At 45.4% G+C, this 25,948-nt stretch overlaps 1 protein-coding gene across 1 annotated transcript in view; it reads right to left on the minus strand.

The window, feature by feature from the left end:
* The window catches only part of LOC121626840 (NACHT and WD repeat domain-containing protein 2), a 40,759-nt gene that overhangs the window by 11,622 nt on the left and 3,189 nt on the right, over nt 1-25,948 (minus strand). The window contains exons 3-4 of the mRNA XM_041965542.1: nt 19,973-20,061; nt 9,481-9,597 (exon numbers count right to left, since the gene is read on the minus strand). Of these exons, the coding sequence (XP_041821476.1) occupies nt 9,481-9,597; nt 19,973-20,061 (206 nt within the window). The remainder of the gene's footprint in view (nt 1-9,480; nt 9,598-19,972; nt 20,062-25,948) is intronic.

Raw genomic sequence — 25,948 nt, forward strand, 5'->3', positions numbered from 1 at the left:
CCCCTCCCTGTGCACACTGTGGTGCGCAGTGACAGCTCGATCTCGGATGGAAATTGCCGCCGCTTCCACTGCCGCCACATATGTGCAGTTTAAATAAGAAAATGTCGCGCCTCTCTTCCCACGGAGACGCATTCATGTTTGCAGGAAGTGCTGAACATAACAATCGTTCGCAAGCAAACGGAACCTGTGGCTGTTGGGTGAAAACGCCATCTGGCCTCAGACGCTAACACACAAACATCACAACATACAGATACGTGAAGGAGCAATCAAAGCATTAAAGCTGAAGGAGGATGAGCGCGCAACATCTCATGAGACTGTTTATATGAAGAATAAGAGGAGGGAAAACGCTGCTGCGGCTGCTTTAAAAGCGTGCTGATGTTCACCAGAGAGCAGCTAGGAGGGGGAAACCCATTTGTGGCCTTGAAGTGTTGTGAACTCATACTGGTTGACCACCAGCACCAAAACAGCTGGATGCTGCAGCAGCTGGATGCTAACTGTAATTGTCGGAAAACGAAGAGAAGGAAGTAGGACCAGGTTTGTGCCCTTTTGCTCTTCAGAGAGGCGACTGCTCGGAAGCACTGAGGCGGGGGCTCATCCCACTCCTGATCTCAGACACACATTCGCTAATTAACTAGTGCTCTGTATCGTTTGTTTTTCAACACCAGCGCTAATTTCATCCTGAGCTCCAGCAACGAGAACCATCCTCTTTTTGACACCTTATGATTTCTTCAGCTCCCTTTTTTAACGCGCCACACTTAACTGCCGTCTAATCACACTCCGCCATGCAAATCAGGAAATATGTGATGAACAACATTACAAATCTGACCGCATATTGGAAGCTATCTGGTGCCACGGAGACGTTTTTGTTGGTACCACAAAAGCACATTTCAAAACCAGCCTCTTGTCATAATCCACTGTTTTCATTAAGAAAAAGCTGATTTGTTCTGCTGCTGCACAGCAAATGTTTGAATGACACACATTTATGCAAAACAAGCAGCCTTGGCCAAATTTCCTAATGCTTGGTAATCAGTAGTATTAAGAAAAGGAACAGATTGCCTTATGTATAGACCAGATGGGGCTGTTTTAAATGAAAGGAAATGAATGCGTTAATGAAAGGGAAGTATGTGGATGTGCGAGAACAGAATCTAAGACTGTGAAATTTGATTCAGGCGTGCGCCTTCGCTATAAGTTAATGTTGTTATCATCATGTCTTCCCAAACAATCGCTCTGCACAATCTTTTCAGTCGGAAACCAGAACTCTCGACACAGTAGCTGCATAATTAGGCTTCATTAAATTAAACAGTGGCCTTTTCATCCCAGTATTATCTCCCACTCCACATGGCATATCTACTGTAAGCTCCAGTGACTCTCCACTCTTCCCCTCGGCATCTACGCGCACGCTTTTGAGTGGCGGCCGATTCAATGGCATCGGAAGTGATCAGGGCCTTTTCCTCGCGCGCTCCTGGATGCGCTCCCATCGGTCACGTTCGAGGACGATGGGAGCAAAAATCACTGGAAACCCTCCAACTCCACGACCAGCTGATCTTTACTCCGTTTGTCGCAATTCACATGCGGCTGAAGCCAGCCCCCCCTCCCCCCCGGGGGCGAAGATGCAGAGCGAGTGAGGGACAAGCCAGATAACTGTGAGCTCCGATGAGCAGGAAAACTATGTTGGTGCGCTCGCGGCAATGACGCTTCAAAGCCATTCCATGTTGGACTCCTCGTTCCCTTGGCATTCGCAGTGGGAACAGATGCAGAGAACGAGCAGAATCAGATGATGGCATGTGGCGTGGTCCGCAGGAACATCCTACTCTCCAAACCCACAAATGCACATGGTGGATTCATTTACATTCCTGCAGTTTTTGTAATCGTGTTGCACAAATTTGAGGTTCATTTTGCATCTTTTCTTTTTTTTATTTAGATGAGGAGGAGGTGGAGGTGTCACTTTCGAGGTTGGGTATTGTGTTTTGGATCCAGACCCATCGTTTGCATTACATAAACATTTATCTGACCCACTTATCCAGTGAAGCAGTAGATTTAATGTATGTAGCCTCCACTAAAGGGTGAAAAACAACAGTAGGAAAGATAAAAAAAAAAAACAACCTCTGAATATTAAAGTATTTGCAATAAAACAAGAGGGCTAAAAAGAAAACTATGCTAAGTAATGAATAAATGAACCCTCCTGTGACTGGAATATTCAAGTACATCCAATAAAGCAAGGAGCCTAATTAGAAAACAGTGCTAATGTAAGTATAGAATATGAGCCAAGCATCTCCAAAGACAAAATACACAAGTACCAAATAAAGAAAGAAAGAAAAGGGATTTCCTCTTGTGTGTGACTCTCTGTCAGCCAAAAGAAAGAGTTTCGTAGATAAGTGGGCCAGGCCGCTCATTGTTTTCAGTTTTGATTGACAGGAAAGGTCACGAGATGCATTCGAGCCCAGAATGTTTCATGCGACAGGTCCACGTCTCAGCTCAGGGTGCTTAAAAAGACATAATTAACTGCATTACTCGCTTATTTCTCACCAGAAATGTGAAACTAACACACAACCTGAGATCTCATTGGGATAAATGTGACGGAATCTGTTATAAGAAATAGTATTGAAACTGAACTGATTCAATTCAAACTACCTGATCAATGGATGTTTCCATAATTAACTGTCAAAATTCTCATTTCTTGCCGCCGACCATCAATTTGTGGAGCATGAAATGACAACGTTTGCTGCCACCTGTTATCAACTGTAGCTAGCTAGTTTGTCAATTAACAGTCCCTCCAAGAGTTGGTTGAAAATGGAGTTTTGGTAGCAATCCAGTTAGCTGGTCATGCTAACGTTTACTTGAAGGGTATCACGAAATGTCAATTAGTCTGCTTTTTGACGCTTGTGTTTAATGTACTGTTCAGTGCCATGAGCTCAGAGATCTGGTGAGAATTTTACACCTCCATCAAACCTTTTTTAATGAGATAATACATTTTTGAAAGCCTGAAAACAATCGGCTGCTTAGAGACCCGTCAGATCCTCTATGAACCTGTGACGGGACAGATTCTCAAACCTGGTCACCTCCTCCACCCTCTTTGGTTGGCCGTCTATGACTCACGGTGCTGCAGTGATGTGTCAGGAGAGGATGGAGGCACTGGGCTGAGCTACAGTAATGCGGAGCGAGAGACATATAGTGAGTGTGTGTGTGTGTGTGTGAGAGAGAGAGAGTGAGAGAGGAGGAGAGAGCAGTCACTCTCCAAGTTGCTGACAAAGTCTCTGTCAGCTTGCCTCGCGGTGATACAGCAGGATGAATGGAGTGGGTGACCGGCTGTGTGTGTGTGTGTGTGTGTGTGTGTGTGTGTGTGTGTGTGTGCGGTGAGATAGAGATTAGGATAAAACCAACTGGTGTTTCCTATCAAAATGACAAAATCAGGTGTTCAAATGCCAGCACGCCGGCGCAGACACCCTCACGCCACTCCACCCTTGCGTGTAATCTACTGTCACTTCTGTCACCCACACCCACTAACTTACCGGACCCAAACTATAAGAAGTGCCCAAATATTTGCAGGGTGGTTTTAACATTCCCGTCTTAGCCGGAGAGCGGGCCTGGAATGAGGCCATCTAAAGTGGATTACAGCACGGCAGCTGACAGGTGTGTGCCCACATGTGTGTACCTGTACGCCATGTGTGCGTCCCTCTTTTGATTGGGTACCAGAGGGTTGTAGTAGTTCTTATTACACTTTAGCGGCTGCAGGTGTGAGAAGCGCAGGAGGCTAAAGTGACAATATCACAGCACAGAGGGACCAAATGCATTTCCAGTTTCAGCCGCGCTCCTCGGCCCCCCTCCCTCCTCTGGTTTTTCATCCTTGGAAGGGATTTTATACTCTGGCTAAGTGCACTTTATCTGATGAGCCAGTTGGGAGAGGCGACTAAGATATTGTACTCAGCTACAGCATGAATCAACAAATCAATCACTCACGCGGTCAATCAATCAATGAAACACGTAGTCAACTGTTCTGATATTTGCTGCATAAGCTCTGGCGCCGCAGAGGGGGGAACTGGCTCGAAAAAGAAACACGATCTGGTCAAAGAAATATTTAATTTTCAGCGCACTCACTCACGCATGCACTCATTGCAGCAGTTTCCACGATAGTTCACAGTATGCTCTGATTGTCACGGGATACTGTTTTTATTACAAAAGAAATCAATGTCGGTTGCAGTTTTGTACTATTATGAAATGATGTGATACGTGTGCTGCGGATTAAAGAAAAAGGCTGCTGATATTCTAGACTTTCTCCTTATTGTCAACAAACTACATGACAAGACCAAACCCAGCATTAACTGATCCCAACAAGTACTTTATTAACTTCAACAAATGTGTATTAATCCACTGCTGAAACTAGTCCCTAAAAAGTACTCCTATATACACACGTTTGAGTACTGTTTTCAAAACCTACAGAGCCCAGATGTTTCAGGAAATTAATGAACCTCGAATAAAAATGAAATCCATATTCATGATTTGTTTTTAAGGTTTGACGTCATCAGTAGGAACCGAGGGAACAGGTTAAAAGGGCTGTGCGGGAAGTGGGAAAAGTGTTGAGTGTTGAGAGACGGACGATCATAACATTGGCTGGGATTTTGTGACGATAAGAATATTAGCTTCATCCTTTAAGCCTCAATCTCACTATCCTGTTTTCCAAAATCTCGCAGGAGCTGCTTCGCCACCCATCCTTAAGTTGTTTTGCAGCTCTGAGCAGCTCCTCTATTTCCTTTGTGCAAATTATTGTCGGGACAATCAACAGCACGCTTCAAAATCAAGTGGCTTTTCGTGTGCGCGCTCGTTCCAGTTTGAACATTGCATTAATTACACCTTGCTCAGAATTACTACATTGCATTGATCCACAGACAGATTTTCCAACATCAAATAAGTCACTCGTGTTCATTTCTTTCTTTGCCGGATACTAAGCATCAGTAATTTGTTACGTGTATCAAATTCCACAGGATATGAGAGTCAAACCAGCAGGTCTGGGCTATCACATTAGCAGTTACATCATGTTTAACTGAATGGAGGAGAAGCAGAGAGAAAATAAGAGCTACAGTATCCTCCACTATCCTCTTACATGCTGCAAACCTGCCACAAGGCCAGTCAGGCAAGTCGAATAAAAAAAAAAAAAAAAGGCAGAAAAACTGGATGAGCGGCTGCACGCTGTTTGCTGATACGCGTCCTTGAGGCATTTGTCAAGTTTTGGTGTTTTTTTTTTTTTCGCGGGGACATTTGAGACTGCTGGAGAGCAAAAGACAGAGGAGTAAAGAAGAAGAGGAAGAAGAAGAAGAAGAAGAAGAAGAAAACAGACGTGGCTCATTGTCATGCTTAATCTCCGGGTCAATGACACCATCACCATGCCAACCCCTGCTATCGCCATGGAAACCGGCTTTATTGAATCGACAGGTTAGTGAAAAGCCCCCCCTCCACCCAGGTGTAGTGTGGTGTGGTGTGTGTGTGTGTGTGTGTGTGTTTAACAGCCCAGCACCGCCACCTGTCTTGTGTTCAGCCGTGCCCTTTGAAAAACACTTGCTGCAATTGATTCCTCCTCATAAAGAAAGACTGACACATCCAATAAAAAGCTGGTTGTGTAACAGCTGACTCTCTGTCTCATGAACTGAGGCAACTTGATGCTCACACGTGCCTGGGAAATGAAAAGAATTCGGCTGTTTTTACAGCTGTGATTTCACTCGAGAGCCGTTTTCCATCCCGCGTGGCGAACGAGGAGAATGGCCATTTTTAAAATCTGGACCGGTGCGATTTAGATCCCCAGTTCCCAGTGGTCAGGCTGAGATGACGAGCGGGATCAAGCCTGGCTTCATGTCGAAGTTACACAGCTAGAAATCAGTGCTTTTATTCTGATTCTGGACCAGTGAATGATTCACAGAGGTGAATGAGGAGAGACGTATGTGCCAAACGGAGGATCAAGAGGTTTCCAGTTGTTGCAAAGATGCTCTGTGGCCGATAGAAACACACCTCCACTACGTGTGTCAATCCTGTTTCTGTTTCCTCTGTAGGGCTTCTTATTCCTGCCTCCCCCTTTTCTCTCCGCCTCTCTTTCTCTCTCCCTTTTTTCTGCAACAGAAACACATCCCACCTCCTCTCTTTTCTCTTGCATCAATAATCAATACAGTTGTAATTTAGCTTTTCAGAGATTTTTCTCCTGTCCTCATCCTTTCTTCTGTTCCCCCTCTGATCCAGGCACTGGGCTCCGTGACAGTTGTGGGCTGCAGACCCCCCAGATCAGCTTCTCTTTGAAGTCTCCTCTTTCTGCCATGTGGCTGTGTGTATCGGTGTGTGTGTGTGTGTGTATGCTAGCTGGCGGTGACACTTGGGCTGCAGCAGTTGAGGTGGGCACCTCAGTGGGTGAAGGTGGTGATAACGCTGCGTGGAAACCTGGAGCGGTTTGAAACAGTCAGGAGAGGAGATGAATGAAAAGAAGCACGGGAGAGACTGGGATTTGCCTAAACGGTGCACGGTGACACACACAAACGTACACGCACACGGTTTGAAACCGACTGTATGTTGCTGCAGAAATAACAAGACCTTAAATTCTGCTGACGTTTTCCCCCATCCCCACGTATATATCTAGGTCTCCCACCCTGTAAAAATAAACAACGGTACTCCAGAGATGGCCCAGACAACCCAGAACTGTCATAAACGGGGATCTAAGTCCCTGATCAAAGGACCGCCGCTGCCTCGGAGCTCCCCCAGTCCTGGAAACGGGGCTGGCCGGCCTGTGTGGCGGCGGCGGGGAGCCCGGCTGCAGGCACTGCAGCAGCTGGCGCTGACAAGTCTGAATGGGACTTAATTCTGTGGAGCTATTGTGGGCTCAATAAAACCCTTCATTCACCACAGAGAGCGGACTACTAGAATATGCCATTAAAGATTTAGCCAGCCAGATGGGGAGGACATGCACTATAGGTGTGTGTGTGTGTGCGTGTGTGTGTGTGTAGCGGGGTGTGAACAGTCTGTATCACCCAGAGTTAGAGTTCACCCTAACTGATTCTCCATTTCATGACAGAGAAAATGCCTCGGGTCAAGATGCTCTGTTTGTACGCGCCTGCGTGGGTGTGTGTTTGAAAGCAGGAGAGAACAAAAACTGTGTGTGTGTGTGTGCATGTATGTGCGTGTGTGTGTGTGGGTGAGCGTACCTGAGTTACTGTGTGCCTACTCCCCCTCAGCATGTTGTGTGGCATTGCTGAGGGTCAGCCGGGGTTAAGATGGTGAAATTGCAGCAGAGACAGAGGGCGGCGCGGCTGATGGGAATGAATGAAATCAGCACGGCGTGTACAATAGCACACCAAACACCAACGCGGCAGCAGGAGAGGGGAGAGCGCGCTGCTTCTTTTCAACTCAGATCTGGTCGTTTCAGCGCAGTTTAGCCCGACTGGGGTTACGCTGCACGGCCTGATACGGCACGGTGTTTCAATGGGCTTCTGAATCTTGCGATGCGGTCTCAAACTTCAGCACATGAGGACAAAAACAATGTATCTGCAGACAAATCTTAAACTTCTAGACTGTGTGCAGAGGTCAGAACTGCAGTACTCAGGCGATATTTGTGAGAAACTGTTGCAATAAGAAAGAGAGTGTGGGCATGCAGGAGAAGAAATATTCTTCTTCACAATATATAACCACAATATTCAACAAAATATAAATGTTTTCTTGCCTGCGAGTGCTGCGACACACACATGTCGTAGTCTAGATGCTGCAACATAAATCCAACGCACCCTTTGGTAGAAGGCGGCCTTTTCAAGCTGTCACTGCCCGGCCTACCTCTCTGAGGTGCCACCACACTGATCATCAACACCTGCTGCTACTGCTAATGTGGCAGATCATAAGGACGCTCGCCTGTTAGCGCTTTGATTATAAGGCAGCTTTTAGAGAAAACAGCTGCGTTCGCCTGTCATTTCAAGCCAGATGCGCGGTTTTCCTACGCATGACGTCACTGCAGCTCACTGCCTGACCTCGCCAAGGTAAGTTTCAGCATTTCCTGCTTGTGCCGACATTTGCCTTGGCTCTGTTCAGCTGTGTGTTTTGTGTAATTTCTGCCACACTGCCACCATCTGCGCATGTGTAGAATTTCAATTGGTATTTATTGTGAATGAATTTCTTGCAGAGAATTGTTTTTGGTGTATTTTTGGCACATGTATTCTTATGTTTTGTTGCTGTGGATTAATAGAGTAGGAAAATATGAATACTCATAATAGCTGGAGTCACGGTCTTTATCTCGTGTGTCTTATTTTTGAATTTAAGACTGCAGCAGCCAAACAAATCAGCTGTTTTGAAAGCCGTGGAAGGGTTGTGCACAGAGATACTGTAATTTCTCATGTTTCTGAAGCGCTTTTTGTCATTAAGCCGCAGATGTTTTGCAGTGAAAAGTGTTTTGTGTGCTTGTTCGTGCGAGAGAGACGGCGAACAACAACTGGTGAATGAGAGGGGCGGGAGGAAGCAGTGCATGCGGGGTGGAGGAAGAGGAAAATACAAAACTCGGTCTAGGGAGGGAGATTATGCTCCCTGTAGACCAGGGCCCCTGGCCTACCCATAATGCATTACCCCTCCCTGTGATCTCTCACCTCAATTTCAACCTCTAGAAACAGATCTGTTCCATTTGAATAATTCACCATCAATTTCTCTTCCTCCCTTCACTCCTGTCTTTATCTTCTTCCGTCCTTGTGCCTGACTTTTTTTTCTTTCTTGTGTCGCCTAAAATGATCTAGAAAAGATCATTGAAATGTCAGCTGTAATTACGCGTCACGCCACTCTCTCTCTCTGTATCTCTGTCTCCTTGCAGAGGTCTTCAAATAACTCATTTGTACAAGTGTAATTTTAGCTGTGCATGGATTTTCAGCATTTCCAATATCCTTGCCCGAGATGCTTTCTGTCATGCCTTCCTCTCGTTTGCGCTCCAGCGAAGATGACTTAGCATCTACTGTCACGTTTGTGAAGTTGCTTCTCTTTTGTTGCTGTTTTTATGTGCTGAAAATATCGTCAGGCAACATGTGGTGATGGAGTAAAACCAGCCAATGTTAAAAAAGATTCTACATGATATACTTAACCACTGTCAAACAGACATCCTGCAGACAAAAGCTGCAATGAAAAGTGCAAATGTGACTGTAACTCTTGTCCTTTTAGTCCCACTTTCCAAATGTGACCGTGCCACAACTTATGAGACGACAGGTCTACAAGAAAATTAGATTTCACTCTTATTAGGTGGTTTCAATATGTTATTAGAGCTTCAAAAGCGAAGCAGCCGGGGAACAATCCTTTCTTAATGCCATATCAGAGCCATGTAATGAGATACAGAGGGATCGTGGGGAAATACGAAGCAGACACTGATTTAACAGATTTTCGTATTATTATGCAAAGTGTGGACACGCAGCGATAACATCCAAACAGGCTCAGAAGATCCATCACATTTCATCTGTAGCTGTAACCCGTGTGGTGTGTTGCGCTTACAACAAAACACGGTCCCGCTGAGGTCTTCAGACATTCCTCCAGCAGCTTCATCCTGAGTCGCTGCAGCTCTGGACTGTCCCACTCCTCTGGGTCCACGCCCCAGTACAGGTCCACTACCTGGAAACACAAAAACATGGGCCAACACTTACATTACTGTGTGTTTTAAGAGCAAAAGGAACAGCGCGACCACCTTCCTCGACTCACAAAAGAACAAGTCAGTGATAGACTTTCCTTTTAAAAAGCTGGGAGACTTTGCTGCTGCAGGAGAGCACTTCAGGATACATTTTGATTTGCATGCACACACAGAAATGTAATGAACTTAGTGGAGAAAAAAAGAACAAAAACAATTCAGCAGAGAAGCATTGCACTGAATAGAATTGAGAAAAGCCAATGCCAAGTTTTGGGTTAAGTATAATTAAACAAAAGCAAAATAGCTCCGGCTTACGCTCTAAAGTCTCAGTTGAACTAATGCCATTACTGTTTCCAACCTGTGCTGTGTGACTGAAAACCATGACCCAGCTTTGAGCACGAGAGACCAGCACGCCGGCACACACACATTAAACACGGGGGTTGCCCTCAACGCACTCATCACGAGTTTTGGCAGCTCAGACAATTCAAACTGTAAACACGCCACGGGGGGACTGTCCCACCGGAGGGGAGGAAGGTGAGGAAACGCCTGGAAGTGTGTGTGTGGCGCACTCCACGCTGCTACTGCCTCGGCCTTGTCAAAAGGGAAAAGCCCTCCTTCTGGCAGCTTCCTGGTCTCTGCAGTTTTTACCCACCTGGCTGGGGCTTAACATGTGGCTTACAGTAAGATACATTATTCCTGATGGCCTGTTCTGCTCAGAGGCACAATGTGTTTGATCTCATAATTCGCCTCTTCTTTGTCTCTCTCCTGGCTCTCGATTCTGCTGGTCTGCCTCTCGGATCGCAGCGTTTGAGGGGTAAAAAGTCGGAGGCAGAGCCAAGGGTGGGGGGGTTGGATGGTGAGGTGAAGCCAAAGTGATTCAGCAGCAAAGGCTGCTGCTGTCTTCCTTCATGCTCTGCTGCTCACCACACTAGCTAGCTCAAATGAGTTGAGCCTGGCACAATGACTGACACATCCGCAGCGTGGCAGAGAACAGCAGTGACTGGCAGCCCCGCACTGCTGCTCGCCGCTGAAACCGAGCGCGTGGCATTTTTACTTCGACAGTCTGGGAGATATTCGCCTCTCCTCCCGGCACTGGCGGGAGCAGCAGGAGGGCTGGAGCTCCACCTCGGCTCATCTGTCTGATTGCTGTTGTGCACCTGCGAGCAGCTGTGTTACTCTGGGAGGAGACAGCTAGCCGCATATTTCTTCCCCCGCCTCAGGCTGCAAATAACAAACATTTTCATTATCAATAATTCCAGTGGCTACCAACCGTTCGCCTTGTAACGCCTGACAGCAAAGCTATGTGTACGAGCTGCACATTGCACATCTTATATAAAGTGATTACTGCCGACATTAAAGATAGCGAACCCCTTAAGGGGGCCCCAAGCATTATGCTGGGAGCCACTGGATTCATCTCTCCGTGATTCATGTTTTTTAGATTTTTACCTTTCGTATGATCAAAGATATTCAATTTATAATGGCAGGGCTGCAGCTTATAATTATTTTCATCTTGGGCTGACATCTTTAAACTGCATGTTTTGTCCAAGCGAACCTCAAACACGTTCAGCTTGCTGTCAGATAAGACAAAGGGAAGCGTGAATCATCAGCCGAAGAGCTGGCCCCTGGCAACGTTTGAGAAATGACGAAAAACAACTGATTAGCAAAAGAGCCGCTGAGTAATTTTCTGTCGACGGCTAATCAATTCACGCACTAATTGTTTTAGCTCTAAATGACATAAAAGTACAATCCTCACATTGGAGGAGCCAGAACCGGAGGATGTTTGGCACGTATATTACAACTGCGCTGATTAAGTACAGTTACAAGCCTCTTTTTATTATTCTGAACCACCAAAAGCTTTTACTTTGGGAAAAAATAAAAATCTCTCCCACTCAACACGCACATGATCCCTCCTGTTGGCCTGTTGTGGAAAACTCATTGCTTAGCACATCAGCCACTGTATCAGTGTCGCTAATCTACTTCCAACGCACATGTGTTGGGAGACTCTGTTGTCGACGAGGACTGCAGGGAGGGGGAATGAAGCGAGATGAGAGGCCCCCCGACTACGACGTGGTGTCTGCTGGGTTCCATCAGGTGATTGGGAGGGTGCGTGGTAATTAAAAGCTAAATGAAGAGATTAGTCATATCATGTGATTGTGTGTGTGTGTGGGGAGGACGAACTGATTAAATTTGCCCCATCAGCCCACTGGAGTGTGCAGGGGTGGGAGAGAACGGACAAAGAGGCAGGAATGTTTATCCAAAACAGGCAAGGACGCGCAAAGTTAAAAGGAAGGGAGAGCGTTTGGATGGAGGATTAGTTAGGGAAGGTTGTTGTTTCCGTCTTCTCCGTCGTCTTTGCGGCCCCTCTCTCTGATCACTTTCTCTCTCTTCCAGAAACTGTGGCAGTGGGGGGGCGCCGTTGCTTACGTAAGAGCCGAAGCAGCTTCTGCTAAGCAGCTTTCTAATGCCCTTGGAAGGCATTTGCCCATGGCGGGTCAAGTGCAGGAGGAGCCTTTTTTTTTTTTCCTCATTTATTGAATGTTAGACTATTAGACTTTGGGATTATGCCCAAGATGCCCAGGAAGAAAGGGCATGAAATCAGGCGGGGAAAAAAGGCGGAAAAACCCCACCAACAGAAAGACTCTCGGGCAAAAACAACAGTAAAAATAGATATGGTGCCAACATAAATATATCTTAAGCTCTCCACTGCAGGCAATTTTATCAAGAACATGGAGTAAATCTCTAAGAATGTTTGATGAATGCAGCTTTCTTAGTGCTCGAGGAGAGTGCAGGTTTTAGCAGCAAATCCGTGGCCAAATCTCAACATTTTTGCAGCGATATGAACTACAAAAAAACAAGCACAGACCGCTCACATGAAGGGAAGGTAAGCAGGGATTTAGACTTTAATGTGAGATCTCTTAATGCTACGTTTACTCATTTCAACCGCCCGCCTGCTACGATAAGAGGTCAGGTCGCTCTTCCTGAATCTAATGGAGCTGATTGAGGTTGTCAATAATGAGTGCTGAGAGGAAATTTCACATACATGCCTGAGAGAAAATCTGTGAAGATCTGACACACCGGGGTAATTATGCCGCGGCGGTTCAGACGCTGCAGTTCAGCCATAGCAAGTTAAGGTTAAGAGCCAGTCAAAGGCGTGAGGTAATGAGATCACATGACTTGTGCTGACTATAATGAGGCACCAGCAGAGGAGGGAGCACGCCTAGAGTCGAAGTCAGGGAGATACCTTTCTTCATGGCGTTTTAGAGGCTGTCGAACGCAGCTTTGGGACCAGCGTTCTGCATGTTAGATGAGGTTTGTTGCGTCCACACCAATGAGAGCAGGCGCAACGTGGATGTTATTTTGTGAGGCAGCTGGATCGGCGAGATCACACCAGATCATGGGACGCTAGAATCCATCTTGCCAGGCTTCAAGTTATGCCCCTATGGCTGAAGCACGGTGGTTCAGACCCATCAGCCTATCCATTTGTCCTACAAGGAACTACTGGTCATGCTTTAGGTGTGACAACTGTTCATGCAAAATCAACAATGGCGGCTCCTAAAGAGGTGAGCGTTGACGCTCCTATGGCATCAGTTATATCAGAGCTGGAGAGCAAAGAACGCCACTGAAGGCTTTTCTCAATGAAAAAGATGCGTTCCTTCTTCTCCTGACTGGCTTTGGCACGAGTTTCACTCTCTTACTACGCTGTATGGTTCATTGATCTGATTGGTTGAAGCTAGCCAGTGACAGACAGATGGTTCATCCAATCACCTGCCAAGTATTTTTTTGAAAGCGGCCACCCTTTTCCAAACAGTTTCCTAGGACGACCTCCCAGATGGATCCGTGCAACAAACCATCTGGCGGGTGGCAGGTCGACTTGGAAGCTCCTCGAACCAATAAGTGAACCCACAAGGACAAACTAATGGCATCACTGTTGTTCATTGCGGGCGTGTTGCGGAACAGTAAACAGAGGACGGGTTTTTGCTGGCTAGCCGGTGCACACGCTGCAGTGATTTGGGAATAATTCAGCTTTTTTGGTTCTAAAACTTTAAAATGTCTTTGAGGGTGTTAACGCTCAGATAACAGACCTCGACATTAATAAAGAACAGAAAGTTCAAGGAAAAACTTAAGCTTCAATTGTTCCCATTTTTTTTTCTGCAGCTGCTATTTCAATGGGAAATAATGGGAACCAGGGTGCATTATGAGTGGAGTCCAAGGGTCAACGCAGCTTCTTCTACAGTTCCTCTTCTCATCTCTCAGTGGCCCTATAGCTCAATCAATATGGACATTTTTACAGTCACCAAAACTGCAATGAATGCACTTTCAAATCAAGGAAAGAGTTTTAAAAACTGAATATCCTGAGGATTTTTTGGATTTAGCACAAACCTGACAACATATACCTCACAAGTTACCCGCAATCAGAGCATCACCTGCAGTCTATCACGCTCAGCCTGCCTCTTAGTCCGTCTGACCACCGGGTAAAAGAAGGCTGAAGTGAGCGAAGCCTGCTCGAGGGCTAGAAGCGTGGGTCAAAGTGTAGGTGCTAATGGACGCAACTTAGAAAAGAAAGTGACATTTTCTGCATTTTCCCTGATTTTTAAAAAAAATGATTTGTAATTCCTTGAACATCTCACAACACCAAGAAACAGGTGTCTATGTTTCGTTTTTGTAGTCTCGGATAAAAACAGCCATTGGTGTTTTTTCCAGGCCGATCTGTCCGTCAAATGTCAGAAATATGCTCACATTTTCTGAGATATCCTGCTGACAAGAGATAAACTGACAGCCGTGAAAATATAACCACCACGGTGACAGTAATAAGACATCCTCTTTATAGAACGAATACTTTTCCCATGGGTGACACAAACACAGTTTAACTGAAAACTATTTGATTTTTGATTATCTTCGCTGATTGTCGGCGTCGTTCCTGTGGAGGCAGTTGGCACGCTGGTGTGTTTTCTGTGGAGGCTGAGCAGAGAAAACAACAGTCTCAGAGCGGGACAGTGAATGGAGATGGTGGCCTGCTGCCGAGGAGCCAAAGAAACAGACTGAGAGACACAAAACCAGAAATATGGCAGCCAGGTAAACAGATGGAAGAGCGATGAACACTCGCTTTGAACAGTTGCTCAGTCGAAAAAAAACACAACAAATATCTGTGGTTACGCTTGAGATTTGCAATCATCAAACAGAGCAAGAGATGAAAGACGTCTGCTTCAACGCTTTTTGTCCCGTTTTTGGGTTTAGTTAATTTGTTTTTAGTAAAAAACTGTTTAACTCTTCTTTTGAGAAGAAGTGACTTGAAGATTCAAAAGTAAGAAGCACATCTATAAAACTAATTAGTAGCTTTTAAATCTTTAAGTGGGTGACATATTCAAAGGGCACTGCGTGCTGCCTTGACAACGGCAAATTGACAGCCGCATTCCCGCTTCCTTGAAAGTGCAAACACAATAGACTAATGAATAGGCTATTTTTCAGTCATCGTGAAACGCCGTCTCAGCCATCATCTCGTCTCCCGTCTTGCTGCTTGTGTTGTGAGTTGTAAAAGACGTCTAAGTGACAGCCGTTGAACAGAATCTCAGAATTGTGGCCAGGAAACTTTTATTATAATTGCACTGTCTGAGTGTGTGTGTGTGCGTGTGTGTGACGGCCGGCGAGTTTGGCAAGCACAGAGAGGTCCGACCACATTATTAACAATGCTGCTTCCAGTAACCCAGAGATTCAGCTTATCTCCTGCATGTGGGAGGAAGCGATTGCATTGTAACAAGATGATTTATGAGTCCAAGAAATGCGAGATGGGTTAAGATAATGGGAGCCGGGATCTCAAAGCAGAGCTGGGTGAGAAAGTGACAGGCCAGGATGTGCACCGCAACAAAATCTGGGCTGTGGGGTGAGTTTATAGACCTGGTGGTGCCCAGACTTTTTCTCTTGGAGGCCCAAAATTGAAACTTAAAGGATAACTTTCGTTTTTTACAACCTGGACTTTATTTGTAGCATTAAATCGACCATTTACTCACCCAGACAACTTTGGTGGCATTTGGAGTCGTTTTGAAGAAATTAGCCCCAGAGGAGCGGCGCGTATATTCGTATAATGCGAGTACTCGGGGCATCCATGCGCAGCCTCTATATAACGCATAATCTGCAGCGAAACTCGTTCATATTCCAATATTTTGTTATGATGTGCTGGTGCTATTTCCCTCTGAGCCGGCGGTCGGCTAGTTTAGCTGTAGTTTGCCACAGCTATGGTTCGTTATTGCGTATTTGTAGCCGACCGCCGCAGAGTTAGCCGTGTTGTGGCCGGCTGCTCGCAGCGCCCTGCGTTCGGTAATGACATCATCCACGTCAGAGGTGGTTGTGTAGAGACGCCGGATGTTGATAACATGCCACCACGGGCTCAGAGGGGAATAGTATAGTAATTTTAAGATGCCAAATGTTATGAGGATTTTCTTTTGTTAGAAACATCTGGAAGGCCAAATCAAACCTAATAGCAGGCCAGCTTTGGGCCGTGGACCCCACTTTGGGCTTCCCTGTTACAGACTAACTGCCGTTACTGCGGTGGCATGTCACTTGTAAACCCAGACTGAAAGGGATTTTAAACATGTTTTGTGCTGCTTTTTATGTGAGAAATATGTCAAGGAGATCTTGTAAAATATGCTACATGGTGAAATACAGTTGTTGGATTGCAATTTAAACAAAGTTTATATGTCACTAGACATACTTTAGCTTTTCAACAAAATTTGAAAATTATGTATTTCATTAGGTTAAAATCCAAGAAATTAAGGATTTGTTGACTTGTGACAGTAAAACAGCATATAATGAAAACCAAAGGGAGGCTAGGGCTTAATTACTGTACATTAAAGGTCGTAGGTCCACAACGTTGTGCTATAGGTGTGCCATGTCATATTCTTTCTGATAATACTGGAATAATGTTTAACCCCTTGACGCCTGAAATTTAGAATTATATCAAAAATTAATTCTTTGTGTTTTTACTTTCAAATTGATCCTAAATTAAGAGGAGTTTGTTATTTTTTCTGTTGCACATACAATAGATATAAATTTAGGTAAGTTCACCAACTAGAATAGGGTTCAAACAAACAGTTTATGTCCACTTTTTTCAATGCTTAAATGCAGTAAAAGCATCTTTTTTGTGTATTCAAAATTCATTTATTTCATCAAAACAGCCAAAATTTGCTTACAACCATTACATTGTAACAACAATTAGAACAGGGGTTCTTTCACTTTGACCGGTCTGACGAGAAACCAGTGCACGCCCAGGTTCCTAGGTGTGTTGAATATGCACAAACCGGCATTGGAGGAATGCATGCGCGATTCGGCTGCAATGTGGATTAAAGCGGTATGATGCAAATTCGCGACAATAGGCGTTAAGGGGTTAATATCATGTCAAAAAATCATGCTGCAGCTAGTTAGTTAGCTCCAAAAACAGGAAATACTAGTGTGGAAGTTGTTTGGTTACAAAAGATCAGATGTACAACAAACCACAGTATACGTAAGAAGTGCAAGAAGGCTGTGACAACAAAACAGGGCAATAAAACAAACATATCACAACCTCAAGCAGAAGCATCTGGTGAGTACCAGGAGAGCCAAAAATCCTGAGAGGAAAGCTCAACAGCTTGTTTGATACCAAAAATGAAATCTATTAGACCCAAGGTCTGCGTCAGTACAACAGGATCCACCCACCTGATTCAATTAAATATCATTTCAGACTGTTTAGAGGCTGAATAAAAGGCCGATAACCAACTGTACTTGGTTCCACTGTGCCACCACATCGTTAGAGAGCAAATAAATCAGACATTTGAGTGGCCAAAAACTCAACTGGAAGCATGAAATCCATCGATCAGCGTCTCATCAATAACATATGGCTGGAGACTAGATATTTGGTTTCCAGTGAGGGAAGCCGTATTAGAGCAAGCCAAATAGTGTGGTCTAGTGTGGCCACAGACACGCTAACTGACCCTGGTCCTCATGCGCATCTTTGCCATCGCTCGTCTGTTTCCTCGCTGCATCTCCGTCATTTAAAAAAAAACAAAACAAGTGAGCATTCAAATGAGTGATGAAAGACAGGGAGAGCAGGAAACACGGCGGATAGAAATGGTAAAAAGGGGATCACAGAGCCTGAATCCCACCCCCCTCCCGGCGCTGCCGTGCACTGACTGAATGAGGACGCAGCCCTCGGCCCCTGGGCTGGATTTTTACGCGCCCTCTTCCTCCCTCCATCCCTCTCTCCGTCTCCCGCGATCCCCCTGCATCCTCTTAAGGGAGCGTTCTGGTTGGAAACTGAGTCAAGTGATGAGGGACCGAGGAGAATTGGGTTTCATAAGCTTGGCATATGTGTGTCAGTGTGTGCCAGCGTATGTGTGTGAGAGACGGAGCGAGTGTGTGCGTGTGTGTGTGAAAGGGGAGGCGGGATCGCACATAAATTTCAAATCAAAGCAAAGAGAAAAAAAAAGCAAAAAACGCAACTAGAAAAAGAATCAGGCTGCAAGATACCGTACGTCGAAGTCGCATATGATTTCACACGTTAAAATGATTCATGACCAAAACGCGAACTCGCACACACACACACACACACACACACACACACACAGTGCAAAGTCACTACCGAGCTCCAGTAAACTGCGGTTTAAGCCAAGGTGCCAATTCTCACATTGCGTGGGTGAGGATGAGGAGTGGGGGGGTTTGGATGGAGGAGGAGGAGGGAGAGCAGAGTAAGTGAGTCATAGTATTAACTCCCAGGCCTTCTGCATAATCATTTCAGCTCACGCTTCGTCACAGCGAGTTGACTCACCAGACAGACACGTGGCCGCGGATACCGGAGCCAAAACGTCTCCGCCTGGCTTTCCCTGCATTATCTTGCACTTCTCCATCACACACAGGGACATTTGTCAGATCTTCCTGTCTGGTTACAGCGTCTTTGACCCTTTGACCTTAATATAATTGATGCTTGTTATAATAAGCGCATCGAGTCTGTGGAGAATCCGCCTGTGGAGCGACACACGGAACGATGAATGATTCATCCCGTTCAGTCGCTGGCTCGTCGCCTTACAAAAACCACTTCATTTCCATTTTATAAACAACAACAACAGATAAAAAAGAGCTAAATGACAACCAAGATTTGGTGTCCATCATCGTTTCTGAATTTAAACCAGTTCCAAATTTCCACGGGTGTGTGCAGTGTTTACAATATGGTGGACCGGAGCTAGCTCGTACGTGCCAAACAAAGACAGCAGTGATGCATTCAAATGTATTGAACTGCACACAAATTACTGAGTGTCGTCTAACATGACAAAGCAAAATCAGCTGCATAGTTCAGGACTGGTTTTGATCTCCCAAATTAGCGACGGCTGGCGAGTCCAAGTCACTGTCAACTTGTGCGCAGCAAGAAAGAGAATATTTACAGTTTTCTGTAGATGTATGACCCCCATCACAAGTCAGTCATTCCAAGTCCTCCAACCGGGCCGCTGTTATAAGGACCCTCAGTCCAACTGTCATTGGTTGTCCAACACATGTACATATTTGCATTTAGCTACTTCCTGTCCAGCAATGCTCTGTGCACAATAATCCATAATCGATGACACGTCTGTTAATGGCAGGTTAAATCTGATGAGAATAGGCGTGCTTTTGCTTTCTTCAAAGTATAGTTTGTTTTATTACCAAACTATTCTTCTGCATGCAGGGGAGGTATTCTAAACACCATTGTGCTAAGTCTTGTTACAACACCTTTCAGATGGTATGCGCTCGCAGCTGTTTATGATCCAAACATTCTTAGCATGAAATGAGAATTAGCTGCCGACACCCAGCTGACTCCAGCTTTGCGAAACAATTCAGGGGTCACAAGTTCCCCCCATCGCTAACAAATCTCCATAAATCCATCCAGGAACAATCTATTGCAGAAATCTCCCCCTGACTCGAGGGCTCTCCTGGATTTGTTAAACAAACAAACCTCCGATAGCGATCTTTCCGTGTACACTGATGCTGATTTGCAATGCAAATGATCCCGATCAGTGGACACCGCGGGGAGAATGCGGCGATTCACCGACAACAACAAAGGGAAAGCCCTCGCATCATGCTGCCTTATCCACAGCTAGATTTGTGCCGGCGTTCACTGATGGAAGCCTTATCTCTGCTGGCCTTCTGTCCGCTTAAAGGGACAGGACCCCTCGCGCTGCTCTGGGGGCCCCTCCAGGCACGGACGGCTGTGTGAGCCACGGTGTAGATTTGGAGGCACTTAACAGTCAGTACTGGCAATCTACAGCTCTGGAAGTTACAGCCCGCTTGAGCAGGAGGAAGGTAAGACAGATGGGGACGAAATCAAAGGAAAAGTGAAAGTAGAAAAGGGGGAACGCAGCCAGTTACCTGGAACTCAATCCCATAGTTCTCCCTGCAGAAGTCTCGTAGTTTGGGGTAGACGTGCTCTTTCAGCGCGTTCCTCTCCGCCTCGGTGTCTGGAGACAAAAGAAATAGGGTGTGTTAAACAAACGTATAAAAAAAGGAGCAGAGGCAGAGCAGAGTAAATTATAGCAAAAGGCTGATTACAGAGAGAAAATGAAACAGTGCAGCATTTTGGGAAACATGTTTATTCCTTTCTGAGCATTAGATGACAAGATCGATAACACTCTAATTTGCGTCAAATTCAGAGCAAGAGCCGGGGGATGATTAGCTTAGCTTAGCTTAGCATAGCATAGCATGAGGACTGGAAGCAGAGCTTGTCTGCTAGCACATCTAAAACACAAGAGCGGTACTGATATTCTCATGTACGCTCTCTGAAAGTGAATAATTTCCAAATATGTTGAACTATTCCTTTAAAAAAGCAGCCTGGTTTTGACCTTTGTCGGTCTTTGTCTGGCTAAAAGCATCCAAAGGCATCACAGTTTACCGTTTTTGCACATTCATTCAACAGATGAGTAACAAAAGTTACTGAGGTAAACTATTTGCCCCAAATTTCAGCTGTTCTGAGGAAAATTTAAACACACAGTATGTTATTTCCGCCACGAGGGGCGTCTCACAACAGTCAAAACAAAAGATGTTGTTTGATGACGTCATGTAGCGTGGGATCATGGGAGTTGTTGTCTTCCCTGTTAAACAACCACAATTGCCGATGAAAATCTCTCTGACCTGACTCGGGGAAATGTTCACGGATGAGGTAACGAGCTGTAGTGTTATTCACGTTACGGTTAGTGAGGTTCTCCCAAGGAGGGTTGAATCAAGAGCGACTGGACAACCGTTCGCCTCTCATCCAAACGGCTTCCTCAGCTCTGACTGGAGGGGAGTTCCAGGTATTCAACCTCTCAGGGGTCGTTATTAAGGTCACTGATACCACTTGGGTTGTTAGTGGTCCTGGCTGTTGTAGCGGCATTGCTGGAGTCACCTGAGGTCAAGTGTAAACAGCAGTCGTTGGAGCTGTCACATGAGGACAACCGTGAATAGTTGTTCAAGCTGTCGGCAGCTGATTGTAACACATGAGCACATGCTGGTATTTCTGCTCGAAAACTGAAGCGATTAATCGCTCAAAGAAGCTGACGATGGACTAATTGATCGAGTAATCGTCTCACCTCTAACATGATTTATTCCAGTATCGACATCAGCACCATGCCAATGTGTATGTATACAGCTTGTAAATATGCAGCCCCCTTTCACACCCATACAGATTACCTAGAAGCGCCCGTGCTGACACACACTGTTGAAGAATGTGGGATTATCCAGCATTACAAAGGCAGTGATCATATTGGACAGTCAGAGTGTCACAGAGTGAGTGCCCACGGCTTGTTGTTGTGTCCCACTTTCTCTCCTCCTCTCCTCTCTTTTTCACTGTCTTCCAAATGGTTACTGTAATTTATTCGGACAGGCCCAGTCTCTTTCTCCCTCTCTTTTTCTGAAGGGTGTGGACGGATAGTTAAAAACAGAACATGCCCAGCAGAGAGGCCCCGTGTGACCAAGAAGCCGACTCGCACGCGGACACGCACGGCGGCGGGCGCGCAAACCGCCGCAAACCGTGTCACACGCGCGGCGAGTAAGAGGAGCCCACAAATTTAGTCTGACGTATCTTCCCTCTCATCTATCTTTAGTAAGGCTCTGGGCCGTGACCGTGCATGTATCCGCCCACAGCCACCCGAGCAAAATGTCAAATCAAAACCAAACGGCTGTAATAGTATGCAAATGAAATAAATGGCAGTTGCTGCATCGGTGGAGCTCTCGTCTCATTCCATCAGAGAGACGCTACAGCAGCACAAATGTACAAAATCACAGGTGACATCACAAACAGGAAAATAGCAGCGTTTATGGAATCAGGATTGGACTTGTTTTATGTGTTTGGGGAGGGCTGAAAGGTTGAAAAGAAGTGCGATCCAAGTCTGCATCTTGCTGTAATGTGTCTGGTTGTGACCTGACAGACTAAACTGTGTTGTTGTTTGTATTGTGCTGATAACAGCGAGACGCCTCCCCCTCTCTCTTTCTCTCTCTCTCTGTTTTTTTTTTTTGTGGGATGATGATGAGTTATGGCAGCCTGACGTATGTGTGTGTCTGCTGCGTACACACCCACACGCGAAGGAACAAAGACTGGATGCTACATGCGCCCCCTTCCTCGCTGTGTGTGTCCCTCCCTCCAATTTTCCAATCTGTTTATTTCAATAGTGACGACCAATCCAGCTTTCTTTTCAGATATGTCCTGTCAGCTCTCCCTCCTGTTCTTTCTCACTTCCCTTTTCTTTTCTCTCTCCCTCCCTCATCCTGTGGGGAACTCATGTTGAACAAAAAGCTGCATCCAAATCTTTATTTCTTTTATTTTGCATTTGTTTAGTCCCTCAGATTTAGTCCAAGATGGCATCAAACGACTGTCCAAACTGAAATATATTCAATGCACAGTGATACGAAAAAGAAAAAGCAGCTGTTTGGAAAACTGCAACTCTATAAATGTGTATTATATCAGTTACACAGTGCTTCACCTGCTCCTTCATTCCGGCAGATAGTGGCCGGTCTACAGCTGCCCTCTCTGAGTGCCATCGGCTCGGCTCTGACAAAGCAATCACTCTCTCATCAAGCTACGCCAACTGACACTCCAGAGGCACTTGGTGTGCACAACTGCTTAGAGATCTGTGATTAAAAGACAGAGAGAGGGAGAGAGCGAAGCCCACAGGACGAGTCTTAGCAGATAGAACGACGCTGCGACAGCGTGGTCATCCATGTTGACATACAGAGTGTGTATGTGAGTGTTCACCAGGTTTATGGTAAATGATTATTAAAATCGCTGTACAGCCAAGTGCAAAATCCAGATTGCAGAAGCTGCAGTCTGTTGATAAAGGTACAATGTGTGTCAAAACACCATTATATTGAAGCACTGCGGTGCTCTTCTGGCCTATAAAATGAATTGTAAATGTAAATAATCAGGGAAGTTGTGAAAGAATAATCGACTTTCTTACTGTCTGTATGCAAACTGGGACAAGAGGTCACAAGATGATGGGCACTATTCTCTGCCATTTTACAGACTACACGATTAATTGATTACTAGAGAGAATAAACGGATCAGTCTATTAGAAAAATAATCTTTTGTTGCAGCCCGAGTTCAAAATCAGCCCCTAAACTGCAGCACGTTAATCTGTCAACGTCTTATCGAATGCAACATCTCATCACTGCATGTTTCATAGACGTCTTAACAAATCTTTAAATTAAGTCTACAATACATCAGAAAGACCAAAAAATCGAAGCAAAAGTGCTGTAGCCCAAAAACTTCAGAAACTCCCTCAACGTGTGGAGCCGAACCTGAATCGCAATGATGCAAACGCACAGTCAGTGAGCAAATCGATACCGAATGACCTGGAAGATGCTAAAGGCAAATTGCGGCGGAGGAAATCAGCCATCCATAAAGGCCAGATGTTCCTGCGTGTCCTGAGCACAGGGAGGCCCTACAGGTTAGCTGAATACCACTGACTTGGGATGCAGAGGATCCACCAGAGGTTACTGCGCCACCATCCACACTTTACGTTAAGCATCGAGGGGTAACAGCAGAGTTCAGTACAACATGCTAATACGCAGCTGGATGCAACGATGATCGGGACTTCCCCCATCTCTCTGCCAGGAACCTGAACCGTGTTTGATTTGAATGCAGAACAAGTGTGAGTCGACCCAACATAAAAACGCACTATGACGAGTTCGGCGGGTAACATCTGTGCTAGCACCTGTCGCCTCAAACGCCACTCGGGGGCTTTTAGGGTCTTTGACGTGAAATGCGCACATTAATTTAATTTAATATTTAGACAGTAGGACCACACCAATGTTGGGGCACTAGTGAACTACTCCGGACGGACCTCTTGGATTTGGTTGGCCTGCTGCATGTGGCTGTTTTTGAGACGATTTAAAGATGATTGTATTAGCTTCAAGAAACTGTTGAGCTGTGTAGACGAGTCACAGACTAAAAACAGAGGACATGGATTCACTCTATGCTGCCTCACCAGGAGCCCCGTCACCCGATCATCACATTTTATTTCATAAACCTCAGTTTTAATCTTGGAAACTGTTCTTTTCAGGATAATCAGTCTTTGCATGCAATAGCTTATTTCTGTCCTTGTGTCCCTGTTGTGGTTGGATTGAGAGAAATGAAGAGAATTAGTAATATATTCCAAGGAGACTTTAATAGCGGGAGACGTCTTAAATATTCATGTGATTTTTTTTTTTAAAGTGAAGTAGCAACTCCTCAGTTTTGGGAAATTCATCAATACATCTTTTTTTTTTTTTTTTTGGAATATATTCCGAATCTGCAAATTAGAGAATGGACAGGTACATTACTGAAGAGGTCTATGAAATAAAATGCATCAGCGTTTTGATGCTCAAAACTGAAGAGTGTAGAGACAGTGTTTGGCAAGGCTTCAAGCATTACCACATTAGGTTAAGATGATTTTGAACGTAGCCAAAAATAGAGAGAGGCTCTCAAAATGAATACACCTTCCAAGAAGACATTGAATGAAACATTCATTGGAAGTTACCGGGATAATGTTCATTTTCAATCTCAATTATCAGCCCTCAATCTCTCCCTCTGCAGAGTCCTTCATGTGCACATAAAATAAAATTCCCATTACTTCTGAACCACTTGCAGACAACACTAGTTTTCTGGAGTTTAATTATGTTGGTTATAAGTGGATAACCATTATGTAATTTGACTCAGGTGTATCTAGCGGGCTGCTTGCTCTCAGCGCCATCACTCCCTCATGAAACGCTTTTACAGTGTGTTCCATAAAATGGCCTGAACGCCCAGGGAGTTGGACAAGTGCGCGAGGGCAACTGCTGAATTTGTCAGAACGGCATCCTGGGGGTGCAGAATTGCTCCACAGCACTCTGGAAAACTCAGAGAGAGGTCAGTAAAAGCTGCTGCCAAACTAGTCTCCCTTTGGGAAAAGAGCGGAGACAAGGAGGCAGAGGACGCCGCGAGAGGTGGAGAAATAAGCTCGCTAGCACGCGTCATAAACTCCACGATGCCGCAGAACGGGGCTGGCCTCGTCCAAAAAATCTGGCACTCGCCGGCCCCTGAGAAGCAATTTATTAAACAAAAGCCACCCTTGACACAGTCTCTCCACAAGTCATCTCTCCCTCTGTCCTCCCTGCCATCCCTCCCACTCTCTCCTTTGTTCTCTTTCACCAGACTCAATTCCAAAAAGTGGATGATTAGCGAGAGAGAGGGATATTTCTAAAGGAAAAAGAACACAGAATTAATGAAATCTGAGCTAAAAACCTACAACACAGGCTGAAAAAGCCAAACAGAGCAGATCGGAACACTGGGAATAATTGTGGGGTTAAATGTAATGTAATTAGTGGTCTCCGCGGTGACATACTGTTGCCTTGATGATGGTGCGTTGGAGGGGTAGATGATTTTAAGCATCACATCCCTAAGGCCTCCTGCTTTTATCAACTTTAAACAGCTTAAGTGATAGCTTGCATACAAATAGCTGCCTATCGCAAACAACCCGTGCCAGAGCCCCCCCGAGGTGACTGCAGCAAGGTAATGGAGTTGTCTTGATATGCTTATATGGATCTCCACGAACGTGCACGCACGCACGCACGCACGCGCGCACGCGTATTGACAGATGAGACGGGCTGCATAATGCACCGAACAGTACACACAAAAATAAATCACGTCAGGCTTTTCTCTGGTTTGCTGCTACCGTCTGGCTACTGGCATGAACAGATAGTGGGGTTTTTAATTGATCCACACACACACACACATTCATCCACCTCAGCCAAGAACTTGAGTGATTCATTAACATCATGGAAGGAGGATGTAAATCCACTCAAATTAGTAGTCGGGCTTACATTTTGGCAAACACTTTAGAATACCTGTACACGATA

This window comes from Chelmon rostratus, chromosome 23 (assembly GCF_017976325.1).
Source record: "Chelmon rostratus isolate fCheRos1 chromosome 23, fCheRos1.pri, whole genome shotgun sequence".
NCBI lineage: Eukaryota > Metazoa > Chordata > Actinopteri > Chaetodontiformes > Chaetodontidae > Chelmon > Chelmon rostratus.